This window comes from Myotis nattereri (genome assembly GCF_964212035.1).
Source record: "Myotis nattereri genome assembly, chromosome: 6".
Classification (NCBI taxonomy): Eukaryota; Metazoa; Chordata; class Mammalia; order Chiroptera; family Vespertilionidae; genus Myotis; species Myotis nattereri.
This window is the reverse complement of record NC_138081.1, coordinates 14,085,638-14,113,330: the sequence shown is the minus strand read 5'-3', so window position 1 is coordinate 14,113,330 and position 27,693 is coordinate 14,085,638. Positions and strand designations below refer to the sequence as shown.

Here is a 27,693-nt window from a genome sequence, read left to right as displayed (position 1 = left end):
TGGTGGGGAGGTGGTACCCATTTCGCCCTTCCTTAACTGAGAAGCAAGAAGAGGGAGGGAAGAAGGAAAGCCCCCCCCCTCCCCCAAGCCTCAACCGGCGCTTCCTAGGGGTGTGGGGAGTGTTTGCTTTTCAGAGTCGTGGTCCCTGGATGTTACTTAGAGCCCCCAGGGAATCGGAGATGACAAATACCTTTATTTACAGCGACAAATAGAACAGACCCTCCCTCCATCCCCTCTCTCCCCTTCCAGTCTTTTCTATACCCTTCCCCCTCCCACCCCGCCCAGGTCCGAGCCCAGCTCTGCGCGCTGGGGTCACTGTATGGGTCACCCCACCCCCACCCCCAAAGCCCAGGAAAGAGGAGCAGGGAGGGGCTGGCTGAGGGCGGGGTGGGCGCCTCTTTTCACATTTTGCTGCGCTCTCAGCCTGGGCGCAGCGGGAGGCGGGCGCCGGGGGCAGGGAGAGGTAGAGGGGCGCACAGCCCGCCCCCCACGCCCCTGCCCTCCCCCGGCGTTCACAGTGTTCCGCGCCGCCGTCCCCGAGCGGACCCCACCCTAACCCCTCGCCGCCAGGTCCCGGACCGGGAGGACGGGCTCTGCGCCCCGGGCCCAGCTCCCGGGGCTGAGGTGGTCCCCGGAGCGCCCCCCTCACTGGGCCGGGGTTCTGGGCGGTCACGGGCGGGGGAGGGAGGACGGGACGGGAGGGGGCCGATCAGCGGGGAGCGACGGCCCGGGCGGTCAGGAGGAGAAGCAGAGCCCGCAGCACTCCATGCAGATCTCCAGGCAGTCGGCCGACTCGCAGCAGGCGTCCAGGATGCCGCAGTCCAGGTCGCAGGGCAGGTCGCAGTCGGCGCACTCGCCGGAGCCGCAGCAGCAGCAGCAGAGGCACGAGTCCTCGGAGCTGCAGGAGCCGCACGTGGCGCAGTCCAGGACGATGTTGCACAGCGTCAGGAACTCGCAGAACAGGCAGGACAGGATGCAGTGCACGCAGCAGTCTGCGGGGGGCGCGGGAGGGCGGGTGGGGGTGAGCGCTCAGTGCCCGGCAGCGATTAAGCTGGAGCAACCAGTGGCTCCGGGAAGTGGGGCTGTGAGGAGCCTGCTTAGGCACAGAGAGTGGCTGACCCCCACCCACCCGGTCAGCTGGCGTGGGGGGTCTGCCAGGCGTCCGGGTCCTGAGCTCTCAACCCTCCTTAGTCACTTACCCAACGGGCACAGACTGATGACTGTCCTAAGTGCTGGGCATGAATTAAACTCGTTTAAACTTGCACAACTCCATGAGGTGGGACTACTATTAACCCCACTCTACAGATCAAGAAACCGAGGCAGAGAAATCACTTCAAAATATCGCCAGAGCCCAGGCAGCATGGCTCAGTGGTTGAGCCTCAATCTATGAACCAAGAGGGAAGGGGCGGGGGTCACAGTTCCGGTTTGATTCCCAGTCAGGGAACATGCCCGGGTTGTAGGCTCCATCCCCAGTGTGGGGCATGCAGGAGGCAGCCAATCAATGATTCTCTCTCATCACTAATGTTCCTATTTCTCTCTCCCTCTCCCTCCTCTCTGAAATCAATAAAAATATAAAATTATATATATATATATATATATATATATATATATGTGTGTGTGTGTGTGTGTGTGTGTGTGTGTGGCCAGAATCCTCCCACGCTGCTAATCTCTGCCAGGGCAGCTGCTTCTCCACTCCCCGCCTTTGACTCTCCCTCCAGCCATCTACACCCCACACACCAGGGGCCCTTAAATACTTTGATGGGATTCTGTCCCTCTGTCCCCCCTGTGCTCAGAACCCTCCCGTGGCTTCTGCCTCACTGAGAGTAAAAGCTAAGAAGCTCAGAATGGCCCCCATGGGTCCACATGATTGGGTTCACTCCCCCACTCTGTCCCCTGTGTCCCTGCTGTGGCCACACAGCCTGCTCCTCCTCCAGCAGGCACTACTCCCCCGCCCCACCCCCAACCTGGAATGCTCTGGCCCCAGATAAACCCTGGTGCTCATTCCCTCTCCTCCTTCAGGGCCCCAATGCCACCCTCTTTAATAATGCAACCTGCCCGCCCCGCCTCAGCACCCCCATTCCGGCACCCCCACCCCCTTGCCCTGGCCTCCTTCACCTGGCCCCGGTAGGACTTGTCACTTTCCACCGCACTACACAGCTTTCCCTCCCACTAAGCTGTGCGCTCCACGGGGGCAGGCATCTTTGTCCCCAGAACAGTGCTGGACACATGGTGGGTGCTGAGTAAATACACGGTAAGTGAATTAACGCAGGAGCCCGCTCCTGGGCACCCAGCTGGTCAGTGGTGGTGCTGGGACCTGAACCCAGGCAGGCTGGCTCTGGTGTCTGCACTCTGAAGCGCCCAGTGTGCTGCCAGGATGCTGAGCTGGCACCCCTGCCAGGGGCCAGGCCAAGGGGCAGAGTGTCCACATCCCCTGAGCAGGTGAGCCCCTGGCACAGGCTGCTGGTCCTGTGGGAGTCTCACACTGCCCCGGAGGGTCTGACTCTCCTGGCCCTTTCCTGTGAGGGGGAGTGGGGTCTGGTACAGCTGGAACCCTGCAAGCTATCTGCAAACTGAAGAAGGGCGTTCTCTTCCAATGCAACTCTGATGAGGTCACCACCTTGCTTGAAACCCTCAGTGGCTTCCTACTGTCCTCCCGATAATCGATAAATAATCGATAATCGAAGTCCACTGGGCATGGTTTACAAGGCATCCCCGCCTCCTGGCCCTGGCCTGGCCTGGAGCCTCGCCTCCCACCATTCCTCACCTTGAACTTCATAATCTAGCCACTCCAGCCATTTCTCACCTCTTTGCTAAATCCCTCACTAGATCCTCCTTCTCAACCTTTAAGCCTTGCTCAGACTCCTCCAGGGCCTTCCTAGACTCCCCTCCCTGGCTTTCTGGGCTGGAGTGGGTGTCCCCTGGGCTCCCTAATCCCCTGTGTGTGGCTTCATCACGATTTATCACACCGTGTGGTGATTCCCTGCTGTGTCTCTCTCATGAGAGCTCATGAGGCCATGGACTGGGTACCCAGCACATAGCACAGAGCCTGGTTCACAGCAGTGCCCACTACACTGTGATGAATGAATACCTCTTTCATAAATTAACTGGGCGGAATCTGCTCTGCGAGGTGGGGAGGTTTATGAATACGTATGTGCAAATGTGTGCGCTGAGTCCTGTTTGCAGAGAACGAGGGCAGAGTCCCGCAACATGGACAGGAATCACTTAAAAAGCCTGGGGTAAAGGTCAAGCACCACTAAGCTACAGGCAGCTGGGACTCACGCTGAACTGGTGTTGGGGGAGGAGGGGGGGCAGTTGCTTGCCCAGCGTGGCCCTGCAGAAGGCCTGGGTGTTGCAAGGACAATGGCTGGTGTATCCAGGGTCCTGACCTCCCACTGCACCTTGTAGCCCCTGCCGACCTCCCCAATCAAGCGTCTAAATGGTGCACCGTTCTATTCTGCCAGGTGTTCTGTCTGCTCTCACTAAACAGATGGTCCACTCCTCGAGGAAAATTTCTGTTTCCAGAAACGGGACGGCTTAAGCTGGATTAGGCCACCTGGCTCCGTTCCTTGTAACAGAAACTCTGGGAGAGCAGGGGTGGGAAGGGGTTGGCCTTGAGAAGGCACATTTGCCTCCAACCACCTTTGCAAAGTTCTCAGACTTGAGTCTTGCATCAGACTCCCTGGAGGGCTTATTAGACCCCGGCTCCTGCCCCACCCAGAGGCTCAGATCCAGCGGCCCTGGTCTGGGGCCGAGACTGGTACCCAGGAGCCTGGTGAAGACACTGCTGCTGGTCCCTGGGTCACGCCTTGAGGAACCGGCTTTGGAGGCCCCTCGAGGGAGAGGTGGGTACTCACCTTCCTGTGCCTGGAGAGGGATCTGGGAGGCAGCGGATTTGGTGCTGCCCTTGCTCTTCTTGCTGCCCTGGCTGGCGAGAGATGGGTGAGCCTGCAGCTTCCGGTGGGCCTTGGGGCCACCCAGGGCACCATTCCCCGCCCACCTGGCGCCGCCCAGCTCCAAGGGGTGGCCAGAGCCATTCGCCAGTAGTGGGGTGCAGCCCAAGGGGTTCCCCTGAGGCTGGCCTGGAGAGATGACGAGAAAGGGGGATGGAGTTGGGAGCCAGGCTGCGTTCCCCTCCTGCCTGCTTTGTCCTCATGTACCCCACAGTTCACCGGCCAGATGTGTATCCTGCAGATGAGGAAACTGAGGCCAGAGAGCAGAACTGACTTGCCCAGAGGCCCACCAGGAAATAGCAGCAGCGTGGAGCCTGGCTCCGGACTCCCGGGCCGGTGCTCATTCCGGAAGTGAGAGGTCCAAGGGGGGCTCAGAGTGCTGGACCCACTCCTCCCGACGTGACATCCGTTCTCCTGACTCGGGGTCCTGGGATGTGGGCAGGAGAGGCGGCGGTTGGGGGAGGGACCGGGACAGTCTGGCTGGGGCGGGAGGACAGCAGTGAAGTAGTTAACCTTCCCTCCGCCTCTGCCAAGCCCCCAGCTGTTTTTGCCCTTCTCCGCTGGGTGAGTTATTAGAAACATCTGTTTGGAGATGCAGGCCTGGTCTGGAATTCGGGGGCTCCTCGCAGCAGCCCCTCCATCTCCTCTCCTCCATGCCCTGCCCTGTCGGCCTCTGTGGGGTGGCTGGCGAGAGTTTGCTGAGGGGCCTTGGGGTCTGGGTGAGGAGGGAGAGAAGAAGGGAAGAGGGAAGCCAGCGGGGAGACCCCTGAGGCCGGGAGCCCCTGAGTCCCCTTCGCAGGCTGAGGGACTAGACTTCAGCTTTATCAGCGAGGTGCAGGGAAGCTGGCCCCAGAGAGCCCCCCAGACACCCAGTTCTTCCCTCACCCACTCAGGTCTGCTCACCTGAAAGGCAGTGCTGTTCATAAGCCATGAGGGCAGCTGTGTGTCGGGGGCGGGGGCTGAGAAGGGGCCCTAGCACTGGGAGCCCTCAGGGCAGGACCCGGGCAGGACCCATGGGCCCGAGGGCCTCTGTAAACATGGGGAGCTTCCAACTCTCAGGTGCTGGGGCCTGGTCCCCCAACTCCCTCCCGGCCTGGCCTGTGTTTGAACTGTGGTAGGAGGAGACGGGGGTCGGGGGGGTGGGGGGGGGGCTGGAGACGGAGAAGGGAAGGCAGCCTCAGTGCCTGGCGAGGGGCTGGGCATTCTGGGAATGGCAGTAGCCACACCACGGAGCACTTACTGCTTGTCGGCCACTAGCTAAGCCCTTGACCTGCTAATTACCCTCTTGCTGGATCCTCTGGGTATTGCCCCTGGGCTGTATCCTCCCTTACGGACGAGGAAACTGAGTCCCAGAGAGGTACAGTAACTTGTCCAAGGCCCACAGCTCCTGTCAGAGGTGGACCAGCCTAGAAGCTGAAGCTGAAGCTCACAGGCCACAGGCAAGGAGGGGGCAGAGATTGGGAGGCGAGGGACTGGGGAACAAGCTGCTTCTAGCACATCCATCCGTAATTATGCTCATAGCTAGTGGTTGGCATGCTTTGAGCGGTGACTGGTGCCAGGCACAGTGCTAAGAGCTTTATGTGTAGGGATGTCTTTGAGTATCAGGAGAAACCTATTATTAGCCCCATTTCACAGATGGCAAAACTGAGGCCCTGGAGGATAAAACTCGCCAAGAGTCCTCCTCTAGGAGAGGGAGGGGGAGGGGGTGGAGGTTGGGAGAAAGGAGCAGAAAGGTGGGGAGTCTGGGGGGATGGGAGACCGGGCTCTGGAGAGGCTCGGCGCTGGAAGCCTTCCGCCCTGAGGCGCGGCTGGTGCCTGCATCTGGGTAAACAGGGGTAAGGGAAGTGGCCAGGCCTGAATCATCATGCCCCCACCTCCTGGCCCCATGGGGGTGACTGAGCTGAATCCTTGGCCGGCCTCAGTGCCCCCTGCCCTGCTGCCTAAACATGGCACAGGGACCAGAGGGCGGGCATGTGTGGTGAGCTGAGGGCCCTGGGGGGTGTGGGCAGACACAGAGCTTGCCTGTGGCCAGAGCAGTGGAGTGACCAGGGGGACTGAGTCACAGAGCAAACACTCAGGGCCATAGACACAGGAGTGACTGTCCAACTCCCACCCAGACTGGCCACCGTGCTGACCTCTTTCCCTCAATGCTGCTGGCGGGCATGTTTGGGGGGCTGAGGGCGGTGTGCGAGCGGGATTGAGCAACCCTGACTTCCAGGGAGTCCAACTTCGCCCCAGATGCCCTGCCTGGCAGCGGCGGCTCCCGGCTCAGCGTGCCAGCCGGGCGGGCAGGCCCAGGAAAGAGCACTGGATCAGGAGACCTGAGTCCCCCAGCTTACGTCCAGGGTGAGTGGTTCTCTGCGCTTCAGTTTGCTGGTCTGTAAAATGGGCTTGACAATAGCCAAGCTGCTGCTTGACAACAGCAGGCTGGACAGCACTTGGGATCATTCAGGGAAAGAAAGTTGGAAAGTGCAACTGTGCCTGTAGATTTGGGCATCTTAGTAGTAATTACAAATCAGTTCTGGCTGCCCCTCTCCCCTGCTCGAGGGTGAAGATGGAGAATGCTCTTCCTCCCAGAACCTCCTTGGAGACCTCAAACCAAGCCTGGGAACGAGACGGAATTTTGCTCCTTTCTGCCCAGATCAACCGGGGGCTTCTCTCCTTCCTTTCGCCCTGGATACGCTGAAGGCTAGTGCTGCGCTGGGCTCTGGCTGCCCCTCCCTGGTCCCTGAGCCCCAGACTCTCTTGTCCTGCACCATGTTCCGGGTTCCTGAGGTCCTTCGCCTGTGCACACTCATTTTGAACTAATGTTATACTAACCTTCCTGTGCGTGGAGATCTTCCTAGACAGAAAGGACAGTGACTGTGCCATGCACGTCTCCACTGCCCACCCTCCAGGCCCGGCTCTGTGCCAGGTTCCCAAGAGCACCCACTGCAGTTCTGCCAGCCCGTCTGGACTGCATTCCTCACTGCATCCCCCTTCGAGTTGCCACCCCAACTCCCCGGCCCCCTAGGACTCACGTGTCACAGCTTCTGTGGGGATGTCGAGGTCAGTGCTGTCCAGGGCCTGGGGGGCCCCAGGGCCATTGCCTTGAGGCATGGGGGGTGCCTCCTCCTCCAGGGAGCCCTCTTCTAGCACTGCCTCCACAGGGTGAGTGGGTCCTGCTCCTGCCTCCAGCCCAGGCAGGGGCGATGGGGACTGGGCTGGGGAAAAAGCAGACGAGCGAGGTGTTTCCCGTTGCCCTCCTGTGTGCCCAGCCCTGGTCCCCTCCCTGCAGCCCGGATTGCTGTGAGCCCTCATTCTTGGTCTCTTTGTACAGTTACCCAGCCTTTACCCTACCTGGCAACAGTGCCAGACTCCAAAATAGACTCCCAAACCACAGCGCGTGAGTGAGCAAGGGTGTGTGAGCGTGTGCTCGTGTGTGCCTGTGCATGTGTGTGCATGCGTGTATGTGTGGTGTCAGGAGAAGGAGGAGAAACAGTGCAGGAGAGAACAGCCAGGTGGTCAGCGATGGAGAGATAGGGACAGGCACCAGGAGTGACCGCGAGAGAGAAGGAATCAAAGGGACAGTGACAGGTAGAAGCAGAGATAGAGCAGCAGAAGGCGGGGATTGGGCACGGAAGGGGAGAGCCCCAGAAACCCAGTGACAGGCAGCCTGCGACAGGAGGGAGACTCAGCCACAGAGCAAGAGTAGCGATGGGGAGAGAGATAAGACAGGGTCAGAGGCAGAGGCGACGGAGAAGGGAGCGCGATACAGGCTGAGCGAGAGGGAGACAGACAGTGAGAAATTGGGTCAGAGAGAGGAAGACAGCCAGAGAAAGAGTTCGAGAAAACCTAGGGTGCGGGGAAGGCTGAGGCCTGGATTGGAGGGGCAGGAGCGACAGGGAGAGGCTGAGAGGGCGGGAAGAGGCGGCTGCAGCCACATGTAATTACAGTCACCGGCTCAGCCCTCTGCACGGTGGGCGGAAGGAAGGAAGGGAGCCACCTTCAAACCCACAGCTCCCCAGGCGGCAGCTCCCCAGGCGGCAGGACTGGGCCCCTGGGCCCGGGGAAAGGTTGGGGGGATGGGCGGTGGAGGGGGGAGTCAGAAAGGGGCCCTAGTTCTCACAGGGTGTGGGAAGGCCTGCGGGAGGTAGGGCGCAGGGGGGTGAAGGCAGGGTCACGGGGCCAAGGAGCAGACTGGGCAATTACAGGGTGCAGGGTGCAGCCTGAGCCTCCGCAGACCTCAGGCTGTGCAGTGGGAAGACGGGGGCCTCGAGAGGGTGCCCCACATGCCAAATGGGGGGCAGGGAGACATAGAAACAAGAGGCTCAGAGGGACACAAACCGAAAGGGCACAGGGAGAGGAGAGGGACTCGGGGAGACAGAGAAAGATGGAAGGAATGGGCGGTGAACCCCAGAAAGTAAAATACAGCCACGCGAACACACATCACAGAGGCCGAGAGAGAGGCCCCAGAGGGACAGAGAGAGCGGCAAAACCTAGTCTTGGCAATAGAAACAGACCAACGGTGAGGAACACTGGGGCACCATATGGGGCACCTCTCTGAGCTGTCTCCAAAAGGAGCGGGGGAAAGAGGGGAGGGCGATAATGAAGGTTGGGCACGCAGGTTCGGGGAGAGGGGAGGGGGGGACTCTCAGGGGCTCAGCCGCCTCCCTGGGCCCTGAGCATCCCCCTATGGCTCTTGACCTTCAGAGAGCCCTGAGCAATTCTTGTTTCCAAGACCCTGGTCTCCTATGACCAGGGGGCCAGGCCCCGGAGGCCCCAGGGGGGAGTACAGAGAGCACGCTCACTCTCACTGCTGCCCAGGGAAACACAGGCCCTGCCTGGAGCCAGGAGCCTGGAGCCAGGAGTCAGGGCCAGAGGCGGAAGGGGCTGGGGCGCCAGTGACTTCTGGGGGACACCAGAGTCATGTGTTGGGAACCCCTCATGGTGGCCCCTGCTGCTCCGCGGAGACGGGATGGGCTCCGTCCAGCCCTACCCACTCTGGGCCGTTGAGAACCCCCTCACCCTGAGTAAGGAAAGAGAGGTCAGATGGCTTCTGGAAGGTCACAAGGCTGGGACCTGGGACGGGGTGGGGAAGGCGAGTGGCGATGACACGAGGGAGGAGAGGCTGCCTGCTCGATGGGCCTCTCCTCGCCCTGAGCATGGCTGCAGCAGCTCAGACGAGACGTTCAGGGCTGAGGCCCAGGTTGTGCGTGAAGGCGGGGAGCAGGGCTTGGGTCCTAATTCCCTGGAAAGAAGGGGCCTGCCGGCTCCGGCCTCTGGCCTTGAACGGGGAGGTTGATGCTCCCTGTGGTAAAAGGAAGACTTCTGAGCGAGAAGCCGTAAGATCCACGCCCTGGTTTCCCCAGGTACCAGTTCGGGCACGTTACCAGGACTTGGGTTGCCCTGTGTGTGACGGGGGCTCCTAACGCTGATCTCAGGGGTTCAGAGGGCAATGAGAGGCTCGGCAGCGTCCTGGCCTGTGGGCCATTCAGGAGCACTTCCACCCCCCGGCCCCCCACCTGCCCTCCTCACATAACCAGGAGAGAGAATCCAGTTCAGGCACCTTGGCCTGGAAACAAAGGGACAGCTCTCCTGGGTCCGGAGGGGCAGCGGAGGGGAGCAGCTGAGTGCCCGGAGAACCAAAGGCAGAATGAGAAGGAAGAGAAGCGGCAGGAAGACCTGATTCGAGAATCAGATGCTGCCCAGAGGGCCTGAGGCCAAGATGCTGGACCAAGAAACAGCCCTCGCCAGGGCACACGGGGCAAAAAAGCCAGACACGAGGCGAAGCCCAAGTGCCCAACCATCACGAGGTGGGAAGAGCCCAGTTTTCCTTCTTGTGACTGTGGGGCTCTGCTGTCCAGCCCCCAAGGGGAGAGCATCTCTGAGGAAAACGCCCGAAGGATGTCCCCTAGAGGGTAGAAATGCAGAGTGGGCTGGAGGCAAGGGTGGCCAGCGAAGGCCTGTGCATGTGCAACTCATGTTCTGCTTAAAGGCGCCTGCCAAGGGGCAGGGGTGGGCTGAAGACCCTAGTTGTGCCCGGCTTCCTGGAGGTGCCATCGGCTCAGCCAGCTGCATACCTGCTGCATCTGAGCAGAGGGCCACCTCTTTCTAATGAGCAGAAGCCCCCAGCCCTGCACTCCTCAGGGTCCCCATGTACAAGCAGGAAGTACAGAAAGGCAACAGCCCCGTTGCCTGTCACACGTTCATTCCTAACACAGGATAAGGCGCTGGTCCACGCCCTGAGCTCTGGAGAGACAGCCGAGAAGAGGGTGGGAAAATCATGTTTAAATCCATCAGCCCAAAAGGGTAGCGTGAGAGACCCACCATCTCAGCAGGGAACCTGTGGGCTCCCTCCGCCTGCTGTCCACCAAGTTGAGAGGGTGCTCCTGGACTGAGAAGAAATGGGGGGCCTCTTCCAGGCGGGATGGGTTCGCTCCAAGGCTGGGGAGTGACACAGGGCCCCAGTTCTGGAGCTGCAAAGCCAGGCCCTGCACACCCAGCCTTCTCCACGGGCTTTGTGGGTCTGGGCTTCTCCCTGGGAGCTCTGACCGTCTCTGCAGAGAGGGCCAGGATCTGCTCTGCTCAGAACTCCAGCCTCTCCCTGGCCTGGCATTCAAGGCCTCAGTCTAGAGACTAGATTCTAGACCAGGGGTGGGCAAACTTTTTGACTCGAGGGCCACAATGGGTTCTTAAACTGGACCGGAGGGCCGGAACAAAAGCATGGATGGAGTGTTTGTGTGAACTAATATAAATTCAAAGTAAACATCATTACATAAAACGGTAGGGTCTTTTTTTTTTTTAGTTTTATTCATTTCAAACGGCCGGATCCGGCCCGCGGGCCGTAGTTTGCCCACGGCTGCTCTAGACCTTCAATAAGCAATGGACAAGGATTGCATGTTCCAGGCACACTGACCTCTCCATGGACTCAGGCCTTCTGACCCATCCCCTCAGGCTTAGATTGTTCCTTTCTTCCACCCCACAATCCAACCCACCCTCCATATCCCAGCTCCAGCGTCATCTCTTCCTCCAGGGCCTTCCCTGAGCCCCGAGCCAACTGTCCCACTTACTGAGAACTCAGCACTCAGCACCCCTGCTGTTCACTATAACCTGGTAGTGGAGTCCTGGCCCCTCAAACCTCTCCCCCCCACCCCCCACCAGCAGCCTCCCTGGCTCTGCTTGGCAGTAGTGTCACTGTTCATCTCGCACCACTGCAGGGGGGACTCAGCAAGGTCTGTTGGTGAGGACTGAGCTCTGGAGCTTGGAATCGCCCAGGCCAGGGAAGGAGAGAGAAGGAGACAGTGAGGACTGCGGGTGGTGACTGGCTCTGAACCCCAAGAAGGCGAGAACGTGGACTCTCTTGATGCCTAGTTGTGACACCCTGGTCACAATCCCAGGCCACCCGGCTGAGGACTGGAGAGGGCCTGAGCTGGCCAGTTGGGCTGGGTTGGGTTGGTTTTATTTTAGGTCTGAAGGCTCCAATTCCCCAGGAAATTCAATTTAGAACCAAGAGCAGGAATGTGACGCCCCAGTGCTGGGCAGAAATCTGCTGTGGGTTAGGGAGCCAGGTTCTGGGGCTCTCAAGGGGTGGGTGGGGAGAAGCCACTGGGGGCGCCAAGGGTGTGGGGGCTTGGCCACCTGCCCCAACCAGAGCTGCCCTGAGGCTCCTTCACCCCATTTTCATCTGACTCCGCTGAGGGAGGGCTGACTTGTTCCCTGGCTGTCCCGCCAGCAGGGCCCCCGGGGGCAGCACCCTGGCCTTGCTGTGCTGTCAGGGCTCAGCAGGGAGCGTGGGGGATTCTGGTCTCGGATTCAGGCGTCTGTGGGGTTTTGGCTGGGTCTCCTGCGGTTTGGGCTTCCTGGGCAGCAGCCTCATGCTCCCAGGGCGGCAGAGCCAGGCCTCCTCCGGTTATGAAAGCCACATTGTCTGGCTCAGCCCAGCCTGGGGAGGGGGCTCGCTGGGGTGCTGGGGGCCTCAAGTTACAGCCCCAGGCTCAACCCTCCCAGGGGTCCCCCTGGCCTTTTAGCCCCTCTTCTCCCTTCGGGACTGAGAGTGGGTGGGTCGCACAGGGAGCGGATCTTGGAAAGAGGCACTGGGGGGTGCGGGGGGGGGTGGCAGAGAAAACAGATAAGCAGAGGAAGAAAGCAGGGAGTGGGAGGATAGGAGAGAAGGAGGCTGAGAAAGAGAGGAGGGGTGAGGGAAGCTGGGAAGGAGAGAGAAGGTTCCCAGCCCCCAGAAAGCCTTCCGGGCCCCTGGCTCCAGCCCGCTCCAGCCTGAAGGAGCCCAGTTCTTGGAAGAGCTTATTCCCCAGAAGCCCCTGCTCCAGGGGCCCACAGAGAGGAGGGAATCTGAGGATTATGGGGGGCGCGTGCAGCGGGAACATTAGTGTCATTCGTGAGCTGGCCCCTGGCCAGATATCCCCCGCTTGTCCTCGCTCTGTTCTAGGAGGCCCCCACCTCCATGGCCTGGCAGGGCGGGGGGCAGAGTGCCATGGTTTCACTGGGCAGACCTGGGGAGCTGGGACAGGCCCCCCAGCAGGCAGACAGGCTCCTATGGGCGGATGTGGAGACTGAGGCCAGAGGGGAAGGAACTTGTCCAAGGCCAGGCCGGGAGTTCGTGTCAGAGGTCCAGGACCAGACCATCATTACTCAAAGGGGGAGAAAGGGAGAGTGGGGTGTGTGTGTGTGTGTGTGTGTGTGTGTGTGTGTGTGAGAGAGAGAGAGAGAGAGAGAGAGAGAGGCAAATGAATTAGACTCACTTAGAGCTGGGATTGAAGTCATGCAATCTGGGCTTATATTCCTGCACCCCAGCCCTCTGCCCTGAACAGATCCCACAAGTTCCCGACTTCTGACCCTGTGTTCCACTGGGAGCCTCTGCTCACATCTGTACGGTGATGGGGGCGGGGGGGGGGGGGCTGAGAGCCACAGCCCATGGGGCTCCCACACTCAGGGAGTCTCAAACCTCCCTGGGCAGGGAGGCTCCTGCAGGAACCCGGGGAGGTCACAGACGCTGTGAGCTGGGAGAAGGTGTGTGTGTGTGTGTGTGTGTGTGTGTGTGTGTGTGTGCAGGGTAGGAGCAAAGGGGACTGGCCAGGCCCGGGCCGGGCCGGGAGGAAGGCGAGCAAGACAGATGGCAAGAAGGGGAGGGCCGGTCCTGCGGCCGCTTTAGGCAGACAAAAGTTTTCGGGAAGCTCTGGGCTCTGGTTGGGTTGGGGGAAGGGAAGGGGAGAAAGACTCAGACACCCCCACCCTCGCCTGGGGCCCCCATAAATATTTACACACTGGGCAGAGACGGCTGGGACACAAACCCCAGGCAGACCGACGGCCTGCAGTGTGTGTGTGTGTGTGTGTGTGTGTGTGTGTGTGTGTGTGTGTCTGGTGCTGGGAGTGAGGGGAGTTAGAGCCAACTTGGCACAGCCCCGGCTGCGTTGGGGCCCTGCCCCCATCACCCCAGCACTCCACTCGTTTTGGACCCCATCCCGGATAGCCGGACCCCTCGCCCCCACTTCCACTAAAGCTCCCCGAAACCATCTCCTCGTGTCTCAGGGAGAAGGGGGGAGAATTGCACCTCCCCACCACGGAGCCTCCCACCGCGCTCCGGTCCAGCCTCCCTCCCCCCACCCCACCCCACTCCCCCGCAACGTACCTGGGCCGGCGGCTGCGCTGGGGGCTTCATGGGGAGCGTCGCAATGAGGGGAGTGCTGGCCACTCACCTGGGACATCGGCCCGGGACCTGCGGAAAAACAGGGCTCAGCGGGTGGGGCCGACCTTCCCCCGCTGCGCGTGCCGGGAGGGGGACTGGCAGCGGCGATCCGGCCCCGGCGAGCGCCTCCTCCGTCCGGTTCGGCCACCGACGAACTTACTCGTGCAAGCTGCGCGCTCCGCTCTCGCCCGTCCGTCCGGGATCACGGCGCCGGGCCTGCCATGCGCGCCTGCCCAGGGCGCCCCCGCCGAGGGGCCGCGCCGCTCCCGGTGCCCGCCCCGCGCCCCCTCCCCTCTTCACTCGCGCCGCTCCCCCATTTCGGCGCCAGCTCGCGCCGCGCGCCCCCTTCCTTCCTCCTCTCCTCCCTCCAGCCCCCTCCCGCCTTCCCCGCTGGCCTCGCGCCTCCCTTCCTCCCCGGCCCACCCTCTCCCCGCCCCCTCCTCGCGGACCCAGCGCTCCCGGCCCGCCCCCGCCCCCACCCCGCCCCCGCCGCGTCCCTGCCCCCGCGCGGTCGGCCGGACGCGTCTGTCCGCGGGGCGCGCGGCCCGAGCCCCCACAGGAAGCTGGCTCCACGCGTTTCTTCGGCGCTGGCAGAGCTGGGCCCGTCTCCCCAAATCTCCGCCCCCCAGACCCAGCGCCCCGAGGGGCTGCGCGTTCCCCTACGCCTGTCCTAAACTCTGCAAAAGTTTGCGCAAAGTCCGGAGAATGAGAGAGAGAGAGAGAGAGAGAGAGAGGGAGAGAGAGAGAGAGAGAGAGAGAGATATGACTGCAGCCACTTGGGCTAAATGGTCCTCGTGGCCTCCAGATCTCCTTGCCCAAAGATGGGAGCGGTCACGCTCCCCGGACACCCTCTGCCCGCCCCCTCCGCCCCTGGGGACCCTGAGCCGGGCGCCAGGGTCGGGGGCTCGCAGAGGCCGTGCCCACCGCAGAGGTTGTCCCCAGGGGTCAGTGGCGAGGCCCCCCCCCCCCAGGTCCTCTAGCAGCTCTGAGCATCCCCAACCCGCCCACCCCCGCCAGCTGCGCGTGGGAACCTGTCAGGAAACCAACTTTGGAGGCAAAGCGCGCTTCTCCGAGCTCAGCCTTTCTTTCAGCTCCGGACGGGAACCCGGGGCCTTCCGAGGTGTGGGGGCGCGGGGAAGGGGAGAGAAGGGCCCTTCCAGGCCGGGCAGCGGGGCACATCTGGAATTGTGAGCTGGGCCCTTCCTCAGGGCCGCGGGGGTAGGAAGGAAGCCGCCGACAGCAGCCCAAGGGGGCTCAGGGACCCTCCGCGCGACCCCGGGACCCCGGCCCCGACCCTGCGGCCGCGGTGGGGGGGGGGGGGGAGGGCTGGGGGCTGGGCGCGCCCGCGAGGTGACAGCGTCCCCGCCACGCCAACCGGCCGCCTCCGAGCCGCGTCCGGGCCCCGCACCGAGAGGCCAGCGAGCAATTAGGGAGGCGGCGGCGGCGCCAGGCCAGCTCGCCCCGTCCCGCGGCCGCCGGGGCTGGGACGCGGGGCCGAGCGAGGGACTTCCCCGGCCCGCGCAGTCGCTACTTACGGCGCTCGGAGGTCCTCGCGGCGCCGTCTGGGCCAAGATCGCCGGGGCCCCGCGGCGCCCGCCGCGCTCTCGCCACCCGGGCCCGCGTCCCGCGAGGAGCCCTGGCGGCTGCAGCCCGAAGAGGGGTCCCGGGCCGGGAGGCGGGGTCCAGCTCCCGGGGCCGGGCTGCCTGCTGCGGGGGCTTAGCCTGGCGCCCGGGAGCCAGCCCCGATCCGATCCGGCTGCTGTCTGGGAGCCCTGGAGATGGGGCGGACTCCCCCTTCCTGGCAAGGGCTGAGTCACCGGGACGCGCCCGCGCCCGGGCTTGGCCACTGCTGCATTCTTACCAGCTTAGGCTCACCTGGGCCCGGGGCTGGGCCTCACCCGCCGCCCAGAGTGGGGTGCAGGGTAAGGGGTGCACCCTGTCTCCGGGGCAGCCCCCACCGCCTCTCTCTGCCCCCTCCCGGACCACAGACCCGAGCGCTACACCCCGCCCCCTTCTCAGTCTGTACCCAGGGACCCTAAACTCCGGATCAGCCCGGGGCCCCAGCCTTACCGTCTGAAGTCGCCTGCTTGAGCTCAGAGTCCTCTGAATCTGGCCCAGTACAAACTAATACGTCTGGGTTGTTAGAAACGTAAAATATGCTTTAAATTTAATCCCACATGCTGGTTATACAAGTGTGCTCAGATTGTGAAAACTCAGCAAATTGAACGTTTAAGCTACATGTGCTTTTTGTGTGTCAAGATTACACTTGAATAAAAGTTTTTAAAAATAGCCCTGGCTGGTGTGGCGGTTAGAGCGTTGGCCTGTACACCAAAGGGCGGTGGGTTCGATTCCTAGTCAAGGTACATGGGTTGCAGGTTCAATCCCCCCGCCCCCTTCCTCCATAGGTAACTTCAGGAGGCAGCCAATTGATGTGTCTCTCTAACACCAATGTTTCTCTCTCTCTCTCTCTCTCTCTCTCTCTCTCTCTCTCTCTCTCTCTCTCTTTCTCTCTCTCTCCCTCCCTTCCTCCCTCCCTCCCTCCCTCCTTCCCCCTCTCCTTCTCTCTCCCTTTCCCCCTTCCTCCTTCCCTTCCCTTCTCTCTAAAACTCAATGGAGAAAATATCCTCAGGTGAGGATTAACAACAACAACAAAGCTTTAAAAAAATCAACACTCATTCAAGTCAGCACTCCAGGAGAGAGCATGGTGGGGTGTGACGGCCAGGCAGTGGACTTTGACATAAGTATCCAGTTCAGATTCCCGCTCTTGGGAAAGTCCCTTCACCTCTGGGAGCCTCAGGAGGCGTGAACACCAGGGCCCTCAATGTGGAACCCAATCATTCCATGGTTATCCGGGACCAGGACTCAGGTCCTGGATAAGTGAGGAAAGGGGGCACTCACCAGGGTGCAAAATCTAGGAGGGTGCCAAGATACATAACACTGTAATCTAAAACTAAAACACCAAATCAGCGAATCACAGCCCTGCCAGTCAGCCACCTATTTGTACAAATAAAGTTTTATTGGAACCAGGGTCGAGTTCAGGGTGAGCTCAGTGAGATAGGATCATGCAAGTTCTGGGTTAGATCCTGTTATTTAAAAGGTTGGCATTTTGTTCATCATGGATTCTTTTGTATTAATGTTGATTTTTAGGTATATTGCAGGAAAATCGTTTATCTTACTGATCGACTTTTTTTTTTAATGCCCCCCTAAGTTTTACACCTGAGCCGATTGTCTCGCTCACTAGGCCTTATGCACCTCTTCCTAGTGCCTGGCCTGTTACTCTCCGCCTACAGGACCTGGCCAGGACCCCAGGGTAAATGAGCAGAGGTTGGAGTTTGCCCCCCACCACACACACAGCACTGGGTGGGCTCTGTACCCGGGTCTGGCCTAGCTTTCCCGGGGTCCATTGATCAGAGTAGAATGCAGTCTCTACTATGGCCTTCAAGCTCCGCGGGCTGGGCTCTGCCTGCCTCGGCCTTTACCTCCCTCCCTCATTTCCTCCCAGCCCTGCTGCTTCCTGCGTTTGTTTTTTTCCATTTGCCTCAGTTGCTTGCCACAGGGCCTTTGCACTGGCTCTTCCCCTGCCCAACATGTGCTTCCCCTAGATATTCCTGTGGGCCCTCCTCCGTTCCTTATGGCCTCTGTTTATGTCACCTCCTCGGAGAGGCCATCCCAGACCCCTCACTCTCTGTCCCTTCACACCACTGGGTTACTCTCCATATGCCTCATCCCCACATTTCCTATTTACCTGTTCATTGGTGGGCGGAAAGCTCCAGGAGAGGAGGGACTTTGCCTTACCTGCTGGTGCAGCCCCTAGAATTGTGTCTGCCACAAGGAGCTCAATAAGTATTTCCAGGGTCACATATGGGGGAACGAGGGGCCAGAGAGGGGAAGGGGCTAATGCATGGCACCAGCCTCCTGAATCCTGGGTTTCCAGACCCCGCCCCCCCCCCCCCCCCCGCCCCGCGCCAGTGCTCTTACCATCCCCCACCCCGGGGCCCTCTAGGCCAGTGGTTGGCAAACTCATTAGTCAACAGAGCCAAATATCAACAGTACAACGATTGAAATTTCTTTTGAGAGCCAAATTTTTTAAACTTAAACTATATGGGTAGGTAGATTGTTATTAACTTAATTAGGGTACTCCTAAGGCTTAGGAAGAGCCACACTCAAGGGGCCAAAGAGCCGCATGTGGCTCGAGAGCCGCAGTTTGCCGACCACGGCTCTAGGCACCAAGGGTGACCGTGAGCCTGCACGGTCCTCCTGTACAGTCCCTTCCACACAGCGCGCTCAGCAGACTGGCCCTGCTCCAGCCCCGGCGTCCAGCAGGCATGTCCAGCTCTTCCTGGCTTCCTGTCTCTGGCATGGGGCCAGTCGGCCGGGCTGGGTTCTGCAGCTGGACCACAGCTGTGGTCTCCGCCTTATCCTGGAGAAAGTCCGACAGCATGCTGTGGAGCAACCTTCCTGCAGAGGGCTGTATAGAAGGGTGTGTGTGTGTGTGTGTGTGTGTGTGTGTGTGTGTGTGCAGTGGGGGGCGGCTGCTGGGTAGGGACTGAGAACCTCCAACTCCCTCACGACTCCCTCCCTGACAGCCACTAATCCCCCCTTTCTGAAGGAAAGACATGATGGGGTGAGGGGAGCTCTGAGCCCAGGCCTGAGCCTATCCCTCTCTCCTGCTCCTGCAGATGGGGGATGACTGTGGTGGGTCGCATTTGGTAACTGGAGTTGGATATGCCCCATATGCCAGCCTTTGGCTTACATATTTCTAGATTTGTTGCTTCCTTTACTGCCCACACAGTTATTATCCCCATTTTACAGATGAGGAAACTGAGGCACAGTGAGGTGAAGTGACTTGCGGGGCCATACAACTAATAGTGGGTGCCCTGGGACTTGTACCACATCTTCTGAGGCCCAGTGCAGTATCCAACCCCCCCATACAGCCTTCCCCAGGTACAGAGGACTGTGCTGCTCTTCATGTGTCCCCCACCTCCAAGCTGGCTGCCAAAGACGGAGGCATGGCCCTCTGCACCCCTCCTCTGTCTCCCTGGTAATTGGGGTACCAGGACCTTTGGCAGAGGACAGTGGAAAGAGTGGGGCTTGGTTTGGTGCCCTGGTGAGCCAATTTGCATCCTGGCTCAGTCACTTCCACCTAACTGTGTGATTCCGGGCACCTCCTTTGAACACTCTTTGCTCAGTTCTGTGTAAGCCTGAGAGGATAGTTCCCACCTCTCTGTTGGGGTACAACTGAGTGAGAACCCGGTACAACATCAGGGGCTCGCTGGCCCGACGCTTCCCGCCCGCCTGCTCACCCAGCAGCCAGCGAGCATCAGAGGGTGTGTCTGTTACTGCGAATCTGATGCACAAGCCCTTAGCCCAGCGATGGCGAACCTTTTGAGCTCGGCGTGTCAGCATTTTGAAAAACCCTAACTTAACTCTGGTGCCGTGTCACATATAGAAATTTTTTGATCTTTGCAACCATAGTAAAACAAAGACTTATATTTTTGGTATTTATTTTATATATTTAAATGCCATTTAACAAAGAAAAATCAACCAAAAAAATGAGTTCGCGTGTCACCTCTGAGACGTGTGTCATAGGTTCACCATCACTGCCTTAGCCAGTGCTAGCTATGCAGCAGGCGCAGTTCACAGCCCTTCCTGTGAATTAACCTAGTGGTCGGCAAACTCATTAGTCAACAGAGCCAAATATCAACAGTACAATGATTGAAATTTCTTTTGAGAGCCAAATTTTTTAAACTTAAACTATATGGGTAGTACATTGTTATTAACTTAATTAGGGCACTCCTAAGGCTTAGGAAGAGCCACACTCAAGGGGCCAAAGAGACGCATGTGGCTTGTGAGCCGCAGTTTGCTGACCACGGAATTAAACAGTTTAATATTTATAATATTAAAAATATTTGCAATACTAAATACCCATATTTCCCTGATTTCACAGCGGAGAAAACCGAAGCACAGAGAGGTCAAGCCACTTGCTCAAGCTCCACAGCCCTCCACAGGCTTCCCTGCAGCACCATCTTGCCTGGTGGGAGGGAGGGGCTCAGGTGCTCACTGATCCTCCACCCCCAGGGTATCTCTTCCCCTTCTTCCCGACATAAGTTAATAAAATCTGAACTATTAATCACATATAAATGTCCTCATGCTTATCTTTTGGTGGGGCGGGGGGCACAATTCAACCCATAGCACTCCCTATTCCTCCCTCGCTGCAGCCTCTGCTAACTTCTAATCAACATTCTATTTCTGAATTTGCTTATTCTAGATGAGCGGTTCTCAACCTGTGACCCCTTTGGGAGTCGGACGACCCTTTCACAGGGGTCGCCTAAGACCATCGGAAAACACATATATAATTACATATTGCTTTTGTGATCAATCACTATGCTTTAATTATGTTCAGTTTGTAACAATGAAATTGGGCGTCACCACAACATGAGGGACTGTATTAAAGGGTCGCGGCATGAGGAAGGTTGAGAACCACTGTTCTAGATATTCATGTACTGAAAGTGGAATACAGCATTTGTCCTTTTGTGTCTGGCTTATTTCACTCTGCATAATGTTTTCAAGGTTCACACATGTTGTAGCATGAATTGGAACTTCATTCCTTTTTAATCCTCACCTGGAGATATGTTTTTATTGATTTTAGAGAAAGAGGAAGGGAGAGAGAGAGAGAAGCATCAATCAGTTGCCCCCTGTACGTGCCCTGACCTGGGGATCGAACCCACCACCCTCTGTTGTATGGGTCAACAACTGAGCCATACCAGCCAAGGCCAACTTCATTTCTTTTATGGTTGAACTAGGCTTGGTGCACAGATGCATGCACTGGTGGTGTCCCTCAGCCTGGCCTGCGGGGATTGGGCCAAAACCAGCTCTCTGACATCCCTCCAGGGGTCCTGGATTGCGAGAGGGTCGGCCAGTTGGTTAGTTGCTTAGGCTTTTATATCTATACTAGAGGCCCGGTGCACAAAAATTTGTGCACTCGGGGGGGGGGGGGAGGGGGGTCCCTCAGCCCAGCCTGTGCCCTCTCGCAGTCTGGGACCCCTCGGGAGATAATGACCTGCTGGTTTAGGCCTGCTCCCGGGTGGCAGAGGGCAGGCCCAATCCCTAGGTGCAGCCCTTGGTCGGGCTCAGAGCAGGGCCGATTGGGGAGTTGGGGCGCCGCCCCCTGTCATGCACAGAGCAGGGCGATCGGGAGGTTGTGATGCCACCCTCAGTCACGCTCAGGGTAGGGCCGATTGGGGGGTTGGGGCACCGTCCCCTGTCACACTCAAGGCAGGGTCGATGGGGAGGTTGCGGTGCCACCCCCTGTCATGCACAGAGCAGGGCCCATCAGGGGGTTGGGGCTCTGTACCCTGTCACACACAGAGCAGGGCCCATCAGGGGGTTGGGGCTCTGCCCTCTATCACACACAGAGCAGGGCCCGTGGGGGTGGGGGTGGTTTAGGGCGTCGCACCCTGTCACACACAGAGCCGCAGGGTGATCAGGGGGTTTGGGCGATGCCCCCTGTCACGCTGATCCCGGTGCCGGGAGGCATAATACCCTTTAACTATATAGGGTAGAGGCCTGGTGCACGGGTGGGTGCCGGCTGGTTTGCCCTGAAGGGTGTCCTGGATCAGGGTGGGGGTCCCCACTGGGGTGCCTGGCCAGTCTGGGTGAGGGGCTGAGGGCTGAAGCTCCCAACTGCTCCTTTTTTTCTTTTCTTTTTAAATTCTGGGCCAGCTTTAGCTCTGGCTCCAGCTCTGAGGCCTCTGCAGCTGAAAGCAGGTATCTGGTTTGTTTGGGTTCTATAATCGAAACAATGTATAACTCCAGCTCTGAGATCCCGGCTTGCTGAAAGCAGGTTTCTGGGGTTTTGTTTAGCTTCTATATTTGTTACAATGTTTCAAACTGCAGGCTCAGAGGCCGGCAAGGCAGGCGGGGAATGTTGGTTTCCTCTGTCACTGAAGCAAGCAAGCCTCAAGTTAGTTTCAAACTGCCTGGCTGCCGGCCGCCATCTTGGCTGGCAGTTAATTTGCATATCACCCTGATTAGCCAATGGGAAGGGTAGCGGTCGTACGCTAATTACCATGTTTCTCTTTTATTAGATAGGACTAGAGGCCCAGTGCATGAATTCATGCACGGGTGGTGTCCCTTGGCCTGGCCGGTGATCAGGGTCAATTGGGGCCATCTTGCCAGTCCCAGCCTGGGGGAGGGACCATGGGAGGTTGGTCAGCCATGGGAGGTTGGCTGTGGGGTGCACTGACCACCAGGGGGCAGCTCCTGCATTGAGTCAGTGCACATCCTAGCAACTGGTCGACCAGTCATAATGGTTGCTTAGGCTTTTATATATATAGACTAGAGACCTGGTGCACGAAGATTCATGCACTGGGGTGGGGGTCCCTCAGCTTGGTCTGCCCCCCTCACATTTTGGAAATCCCCAGGGAGCGGGCCTAAGCTCCAGTCTGGCCTCCCTCTACGGGATGTGACAGGGCCCATCACCCCACTGCTGCTGCCAGCACTCAGCCCTCGCTTCTTAGCGCTGGGCTCTGCCCCCCATCCACTGGTGGGTGGGGGGCAATCTGGGGCCAGGCCGGCTGGGGGAGGGGCTGTGGGAGGTTGAGGCACAGCAAGTCGCACCCTGTCCAGCCCCTGTGGAGGCATGGCGCCAAAACCAGGTCTGTGCCGTTGCCTCTGTGGCAGCCTCTGTGGAAGGGGCCGTGGTGCTGGACTGGGCCACGCTGCCACCTCTCGCGCACCTCGGCCCTTGCAGCCGCTGCAGCTTTGTCCAGAAGGACGTCCGGAAGACATCCGGTCTATCTGGTCTAATTAGCATATTACCCTTTTATTAGTATAGATAATATTCCATTGTATGGCTATTCCACATTTTAAAGACCCATTTACCTGTTGATGGACACTTGAGTTGTTTCTGCCTTTTGGTAATTGAGAATAATGCCTCAATGACATGAGTGTACAAGTGTCTGTTCAAGTCCTGCTTCCTCCAAACTGTTTTGACACGGCACCTATATCAATTTTTAAAAATTGAACATCAGCCCTGGCTCAGGGGTTAGAGTATTGGGGCGAGCACCAAAACGTAGTAGATTTGATTTCTGGTCCGGGCACATACCTAGGTTTTGGGTTCAATCCCCAGTTGGGGAGCATATGGGAGGCAACCGATCAATATTTCTCTCTCTCTCTAAAAAATATAAAAAATCAATAAGAACATATCTTTGGGTGAGGATTTTTAAAAATTGAACATCAATCCCAATTTATGTCTATTTACTTATAAATTATATACCTGTGCTATTGTGTTAAAATATAATGTACATAATAAATATACATCAATGTAAAATGTGGGAAGGTGAGACAAAAGTAAATATGAATGAGTCCTATATAAATAGAAGTTCGTATAAATTGGTGTCTCTTTCTTAACCCCACATTGGAAGCAATGATGTACTGCTCTTCCTGGAGGCATATATATGACTAGAGGCCTGATGCACGAAATTTGTACAAGAGGATGTCTTCTCAGCTGAGGCGGCTGCCTGGATCCCGTGGCGGAAGGACGTCCGGTCTAATTAGCACATTATGTTTTTATTATTATAGATGACAGACAGCTTTGCTTTAACCTACTGCTTAAAGCTTTTCCTGGATCCCATTTTCTCTGACCATCTGATGGGAGATATGATCACTTTTCCCAAAACCCACCCTCAAATAAACATAGTTTTTCCAATTCAGGTTTGGGAGATTTATGGACTGCCAAGAGGCCTCATTTAAGATTATTTGCCTTAAGCTGAAATTCCAGGGGTAGAATTTCAGGTATTTGCATGGAGTGGCATTTGGAGGTGGGGAGAGAGAATTTTATCCACCTCTGTGGCCCTGTTCTGAGTCTATAGGTGTGTGTGTGTTTTTAAAGTTTATGTTGGCATAACTAGCTGACTTTATTTGCTGAGTCTACAGGGGTTTTTTGTTATTTTTTAAATATGTACTTTTATTGATTTCAGAGAGGAAGGGAGAGGGAGACAGAGATAGAAACATCAGTGATGAGAGAGAATCATTGATTGGCTGCCTCCTGGACACCCCTACTGGGGATGGAGCCCACATCCTGGGCATGTGCCCTTGACCGGAATCAAACCCGGGACCCTTTAGTCTGCAGGCTGATGCTCTATCCACTGTGCCAAACCGGCTAGGGCGAGCCTACAGGTTTTTGAGGACAATCTGACATTATTGAAGGAACAAAGTTGGAAAGTACAGAGAGTGGAACTGAGTCGGATATTCAGAAAGTGCTTCTGAGTCGCCGAGAGAATAAAACAGGACCATGGGTGATGACGATGAGAAGGTGGTGGAAATGGGGGAGGATATTGGCCAGGGTGTGCGTGTGTGCGTGTGTGTGCGTGTGTGTGTGTGTGTATCCTGGTCGCTGAAGATGCCTGTGGATTCCTATTGGGATGACAGGTGCTCTGGCCTAAAGCAGTCACGCTGACGGGTGGGATGACGTCAGATTCCCACTGAGGGCGAAAATCACTGAGAACTGGGTTTGGGATTTCCTGTCTGCTTTGGGTCTCGCAGTCATAAGAAGCCAAGTGGCCCTGGTCGGGTAGCTCAGTGGGTCGGAGCGTTGTCCCGATGAGCCAAGGCTGTGGGTTCGATCCCGGTCAGGGCACATAAAGAATCAACCAATGAATGCATCACTTAGTGGAACAACAAATCGATGCTTCTCTCTCCGCTCCCCTCTCTAAAACTAATAAAGAAGTTTTAGAAAAAGAAGCGAAGCATTTTCACATTTATCACCTCATTGAACACCATCTGGATCAGTGCGTATCCAATCAGGAAAGCAGAAACTGTCCTCAGTGCTTGGAGTAGAAGAGGTCTGACACAGGGACCTGGTGACAAATGTCTTGGGAGGGAGGAGGCGATGCTCAGAGGCTGGCAGCTGCTGCCACCCCTGGGCTGCAACCCACAGCCCACACCGGTGTTGAGCAGCTGGCACAGCTGCCGCTGAGCAGCAGCCAAGGAACCTGCATGCCCACTGAGGCTGTGAAAGCACCTTGCCCAGGGGCAGGGGCCCACCGCTGCAGAAGCAGATAAAGCCTTTTGCTTCCTCCGCCCTCTTGCCTTCCCATCTCTCATCGGCTCCTCCCATTGGCAGGACGGAACTGGAGTTTGGGAAATATAGTTTTCAGGCTTCCGGCACCTGCGGGACACACAAGGGACGGAGGAAGCTGAGCCAGCAGGCAGGGACCCGCCTGCCACAGTAGCCACCGCAGAGCCCACAGAAATAGTCACTGTTGACCAGTGTATTTTCTGTCTCCTCTCACCAGCAGACAGGGTGCTGTCTGTCCAGCACCAGGAACCCGGGCCTGAGTCAGCGCTCAATAAAAATGTTCTGACTGACTACTTTGTCCTCTTGCAAATCGAGTGTTCTCTGCTTTTGACAAGCAAAGACACCAAGGTCCAAGAAAGCCCTGACTTGCCCAGAGGAGCCCAGCTGCCTTGACATGCCCATCTGGTAGCCTCAGGAAGGCGCTGGGCAAGGCCAGGGCTGAATCGGCAGCCGCCCGCCCCTGCCACACCTCCCGGTCTGGCTGCCCGGAGAAACCACCAGCGTGATGTGGATGGGTGTCTCTTTCATGTCTCCTGCACCCATGGAGCTGAGGCCAGAAGGGATGACTCAGCTGTGACCTTCGCAGGGCTGGTGACTTCCCTTTATTTTTTTTTTAAGTTTTTTAAAAAATATATTTTTCTTGATTTCAGAGAGGAAGAAGGAGAAAGAGAGAGAAACATCAATGATGAGAGAATCATTGACTGACTGCCTCTTCCACGCCCCCTACTGGGGATAGAGCCCTCAACCTGGGCATGTGCCCTTGACTGGAATCGGACCTGGGACCCTTCAGTCCGCAGACTGATGCTCTATCCACTGAGCCAAACCAGCCAGGGCAGGGCTGGTAACTGTCTTCTGCCCAGGACATAGGACATCCTAGTGGCTCTGCCAAAAGGCCACGATGGAGGTCAGGTAGTCTAGGCAACCGAGGCCGGGCTGGAAGAGACAGGAGGGAGGCCGCCCTCCCTGCTCTGTTTGCTGGGGTGCAGTCTCCGCCGCAGAGTCACTGCTGTACTTACAGGGACCAGAATTCCCAAACCCAACATTGGTGCACATGGCTAGACACACATGACTGTCCTGATGAGAAAAATGAGAGCGTGTTAGAAATAGGGTCTACCCCAGGGTTTCTCAACCTGGGAGCTACTGGCATTTTGAGGGCCGGGTAATTATTTTTTTGAGGGGGGCGCTTTCCTGAGATTTGTAGGATGCCAGTCGCATCCCCCCAGTTGGGACAAGCAAAAATGTCTCCAGACATTGCTGAGTGTCCCCTGGGTGGGTGAGTGGGGGAGGCAAAAGCCTCCTGGTTGAAACAGCACTGATCCAGCCACAAAATGCAGGAGATCTCTTTACGCTGCCCAGGGACCAGGAGACAGAAAATACAGCCCCTACCCCTCAAGGGAGAGAGACACAATCCGGCCCTGGTCTGAGGGAGGAGGCAGGTCCTGCCCTGGGGGGCGTTTGGACAGCCCCAGGGAAGCAAAAAGCATGTTGGTGAAGAACATGGACTTCCAGCCAGAATCCTGGATTCAAGTCTTGCGTCCACCATCTACAGGACAAGTTCCACCTTGTGCCTCGTTTCCTGGTCCGTAAAACAGGGAGAACAATAGCACCTAGCTTGTAGAGTTTTATTAAGTTGCTTATCATTTTATTTATTTTTATAATAGACTTTATTTCTTAGAAAGGTTTTGGATTTACAGAAAAGTTGACAAGATAGTACAGGTTTCCCATATGTCACGACCCGTTTTCCCTATTAACATTTGTTGTAATCAGTATTGATACATTATCGATACATTATTGCCAATATTGATACATTATTACTAACGAAAGCCCACAGTTTACCCAGATTTCCTTAGTTTTTAGCTAAGTTTGTTTTCTGTGCCAGGATCCCATCCAGGACAGCGCATTACATTTAGTTCATGTCCCCTTATTCTTTTCTTTTTTTCCCCCTGTTAATCCTCACCTGAGGATATTTTTTCCATTGCTTTTCAGAGAGAGTGAGGGGGAGAGAAACATCAGTGTGAGAGAGACACATCGACTGGCTGCCTCCCACACGTGCCCCAACCGGCGGAGGGGAGTGAACTCACAACCCAGATATGGGCCTTTGACCGGAAGTCGAACCCACAGCCCTCCCATGCACAGGGCGGTGCTCTAACCACTGAACACACTGGCCAGAGCCCCTTCGTCTCCTCTGAATGACCTTGACGGTTTTGGGGAGTACTGCTCAGGTATATGGTAGGATGCCCCTTTGTTGGAACCTGTCTGATGTGTTCCTCAGGTTTGGACTGGGGTTATGGATTTTGGGGAGGGAGATCATGGGGTAACCTGCCCTTCACAGCACATCCTGTCGCTAGCACGTCCGATCAACATGAGTTATGGCTGTCGACGTTGACCTTGACCGCCTGGCGGCATTTGCCAGGCTTCTCGAGTGTGAACTCACCACCTCCGTTCTGACTGTGCTCTTCGGAAGGAAGTCACACGCCAGGAGTGGGAGCCGAGCACGGGTGTTGTGAAGACCGAATACATTGGAAATGCCACGCCCTTAACCAGTGCCTGGCATGGGGTCGGCGTCCACCTAATGGTCTGCTGTGAGGACGATGATGGGGAGACTGCAGGGACATTGGGCCGCCCCCACACCGGAGACTCACCTGGCGTACACCGGGGTAGGCAGGGTAACAACGCCACCCCAGCGATGCCTGGCCACTCACGGACGTTGCCTTCCATGCCAAGTGGGCGCTGGCCGATGTGATCAAGGGGATGGTCCTGGGGAGGAGAAGGGACTCTGCATCACCCAGGGAGCCTAATCACGCAGATCCTTGAACTGGAGAAACCTTCAGGGTTGGAGGCCCAGGGAGAAGGTGCAACATGGCGACAGAAGAAGGCCAGGGAGATGGCAGCGTGAGGACTCCGCCTGCAGGCAGCTGTGAAGAGGGAGGGAGGGGCCGTGGGTTCCAGAGAGGCCCAGCCCTGCCAGCACCTTGAGG

General features: G+C 57.7%; 1 protein-coding gene across 1 annotated transcript; it reads right to left on the bottom strand.

Moving 5' to 3' along the window:
* Positions 1-367: 367 nt before the first annotated feature.
* MDFI (MyoD family inhibitor) lies at positions 368-13,654 on the bottom strand (the record flags this gene model as incomplete). Its single annotated transcript, XM_081093526.1, has 4 exons — positions 368-992; positions 3,855-4,079; positions 6,971-7,153; positions 13,579-13,654. 4 exons carry the CDS (start codon positions 13,652-13,654, stop codon positions 736-738), a joined length of 741 nt encoding a protein of 246 aa, XP_080949652.1. The 3' UTR covers positions 368-735.
* Positions 13,655-27,693: the final 14,039 nt, after the last annotated feature.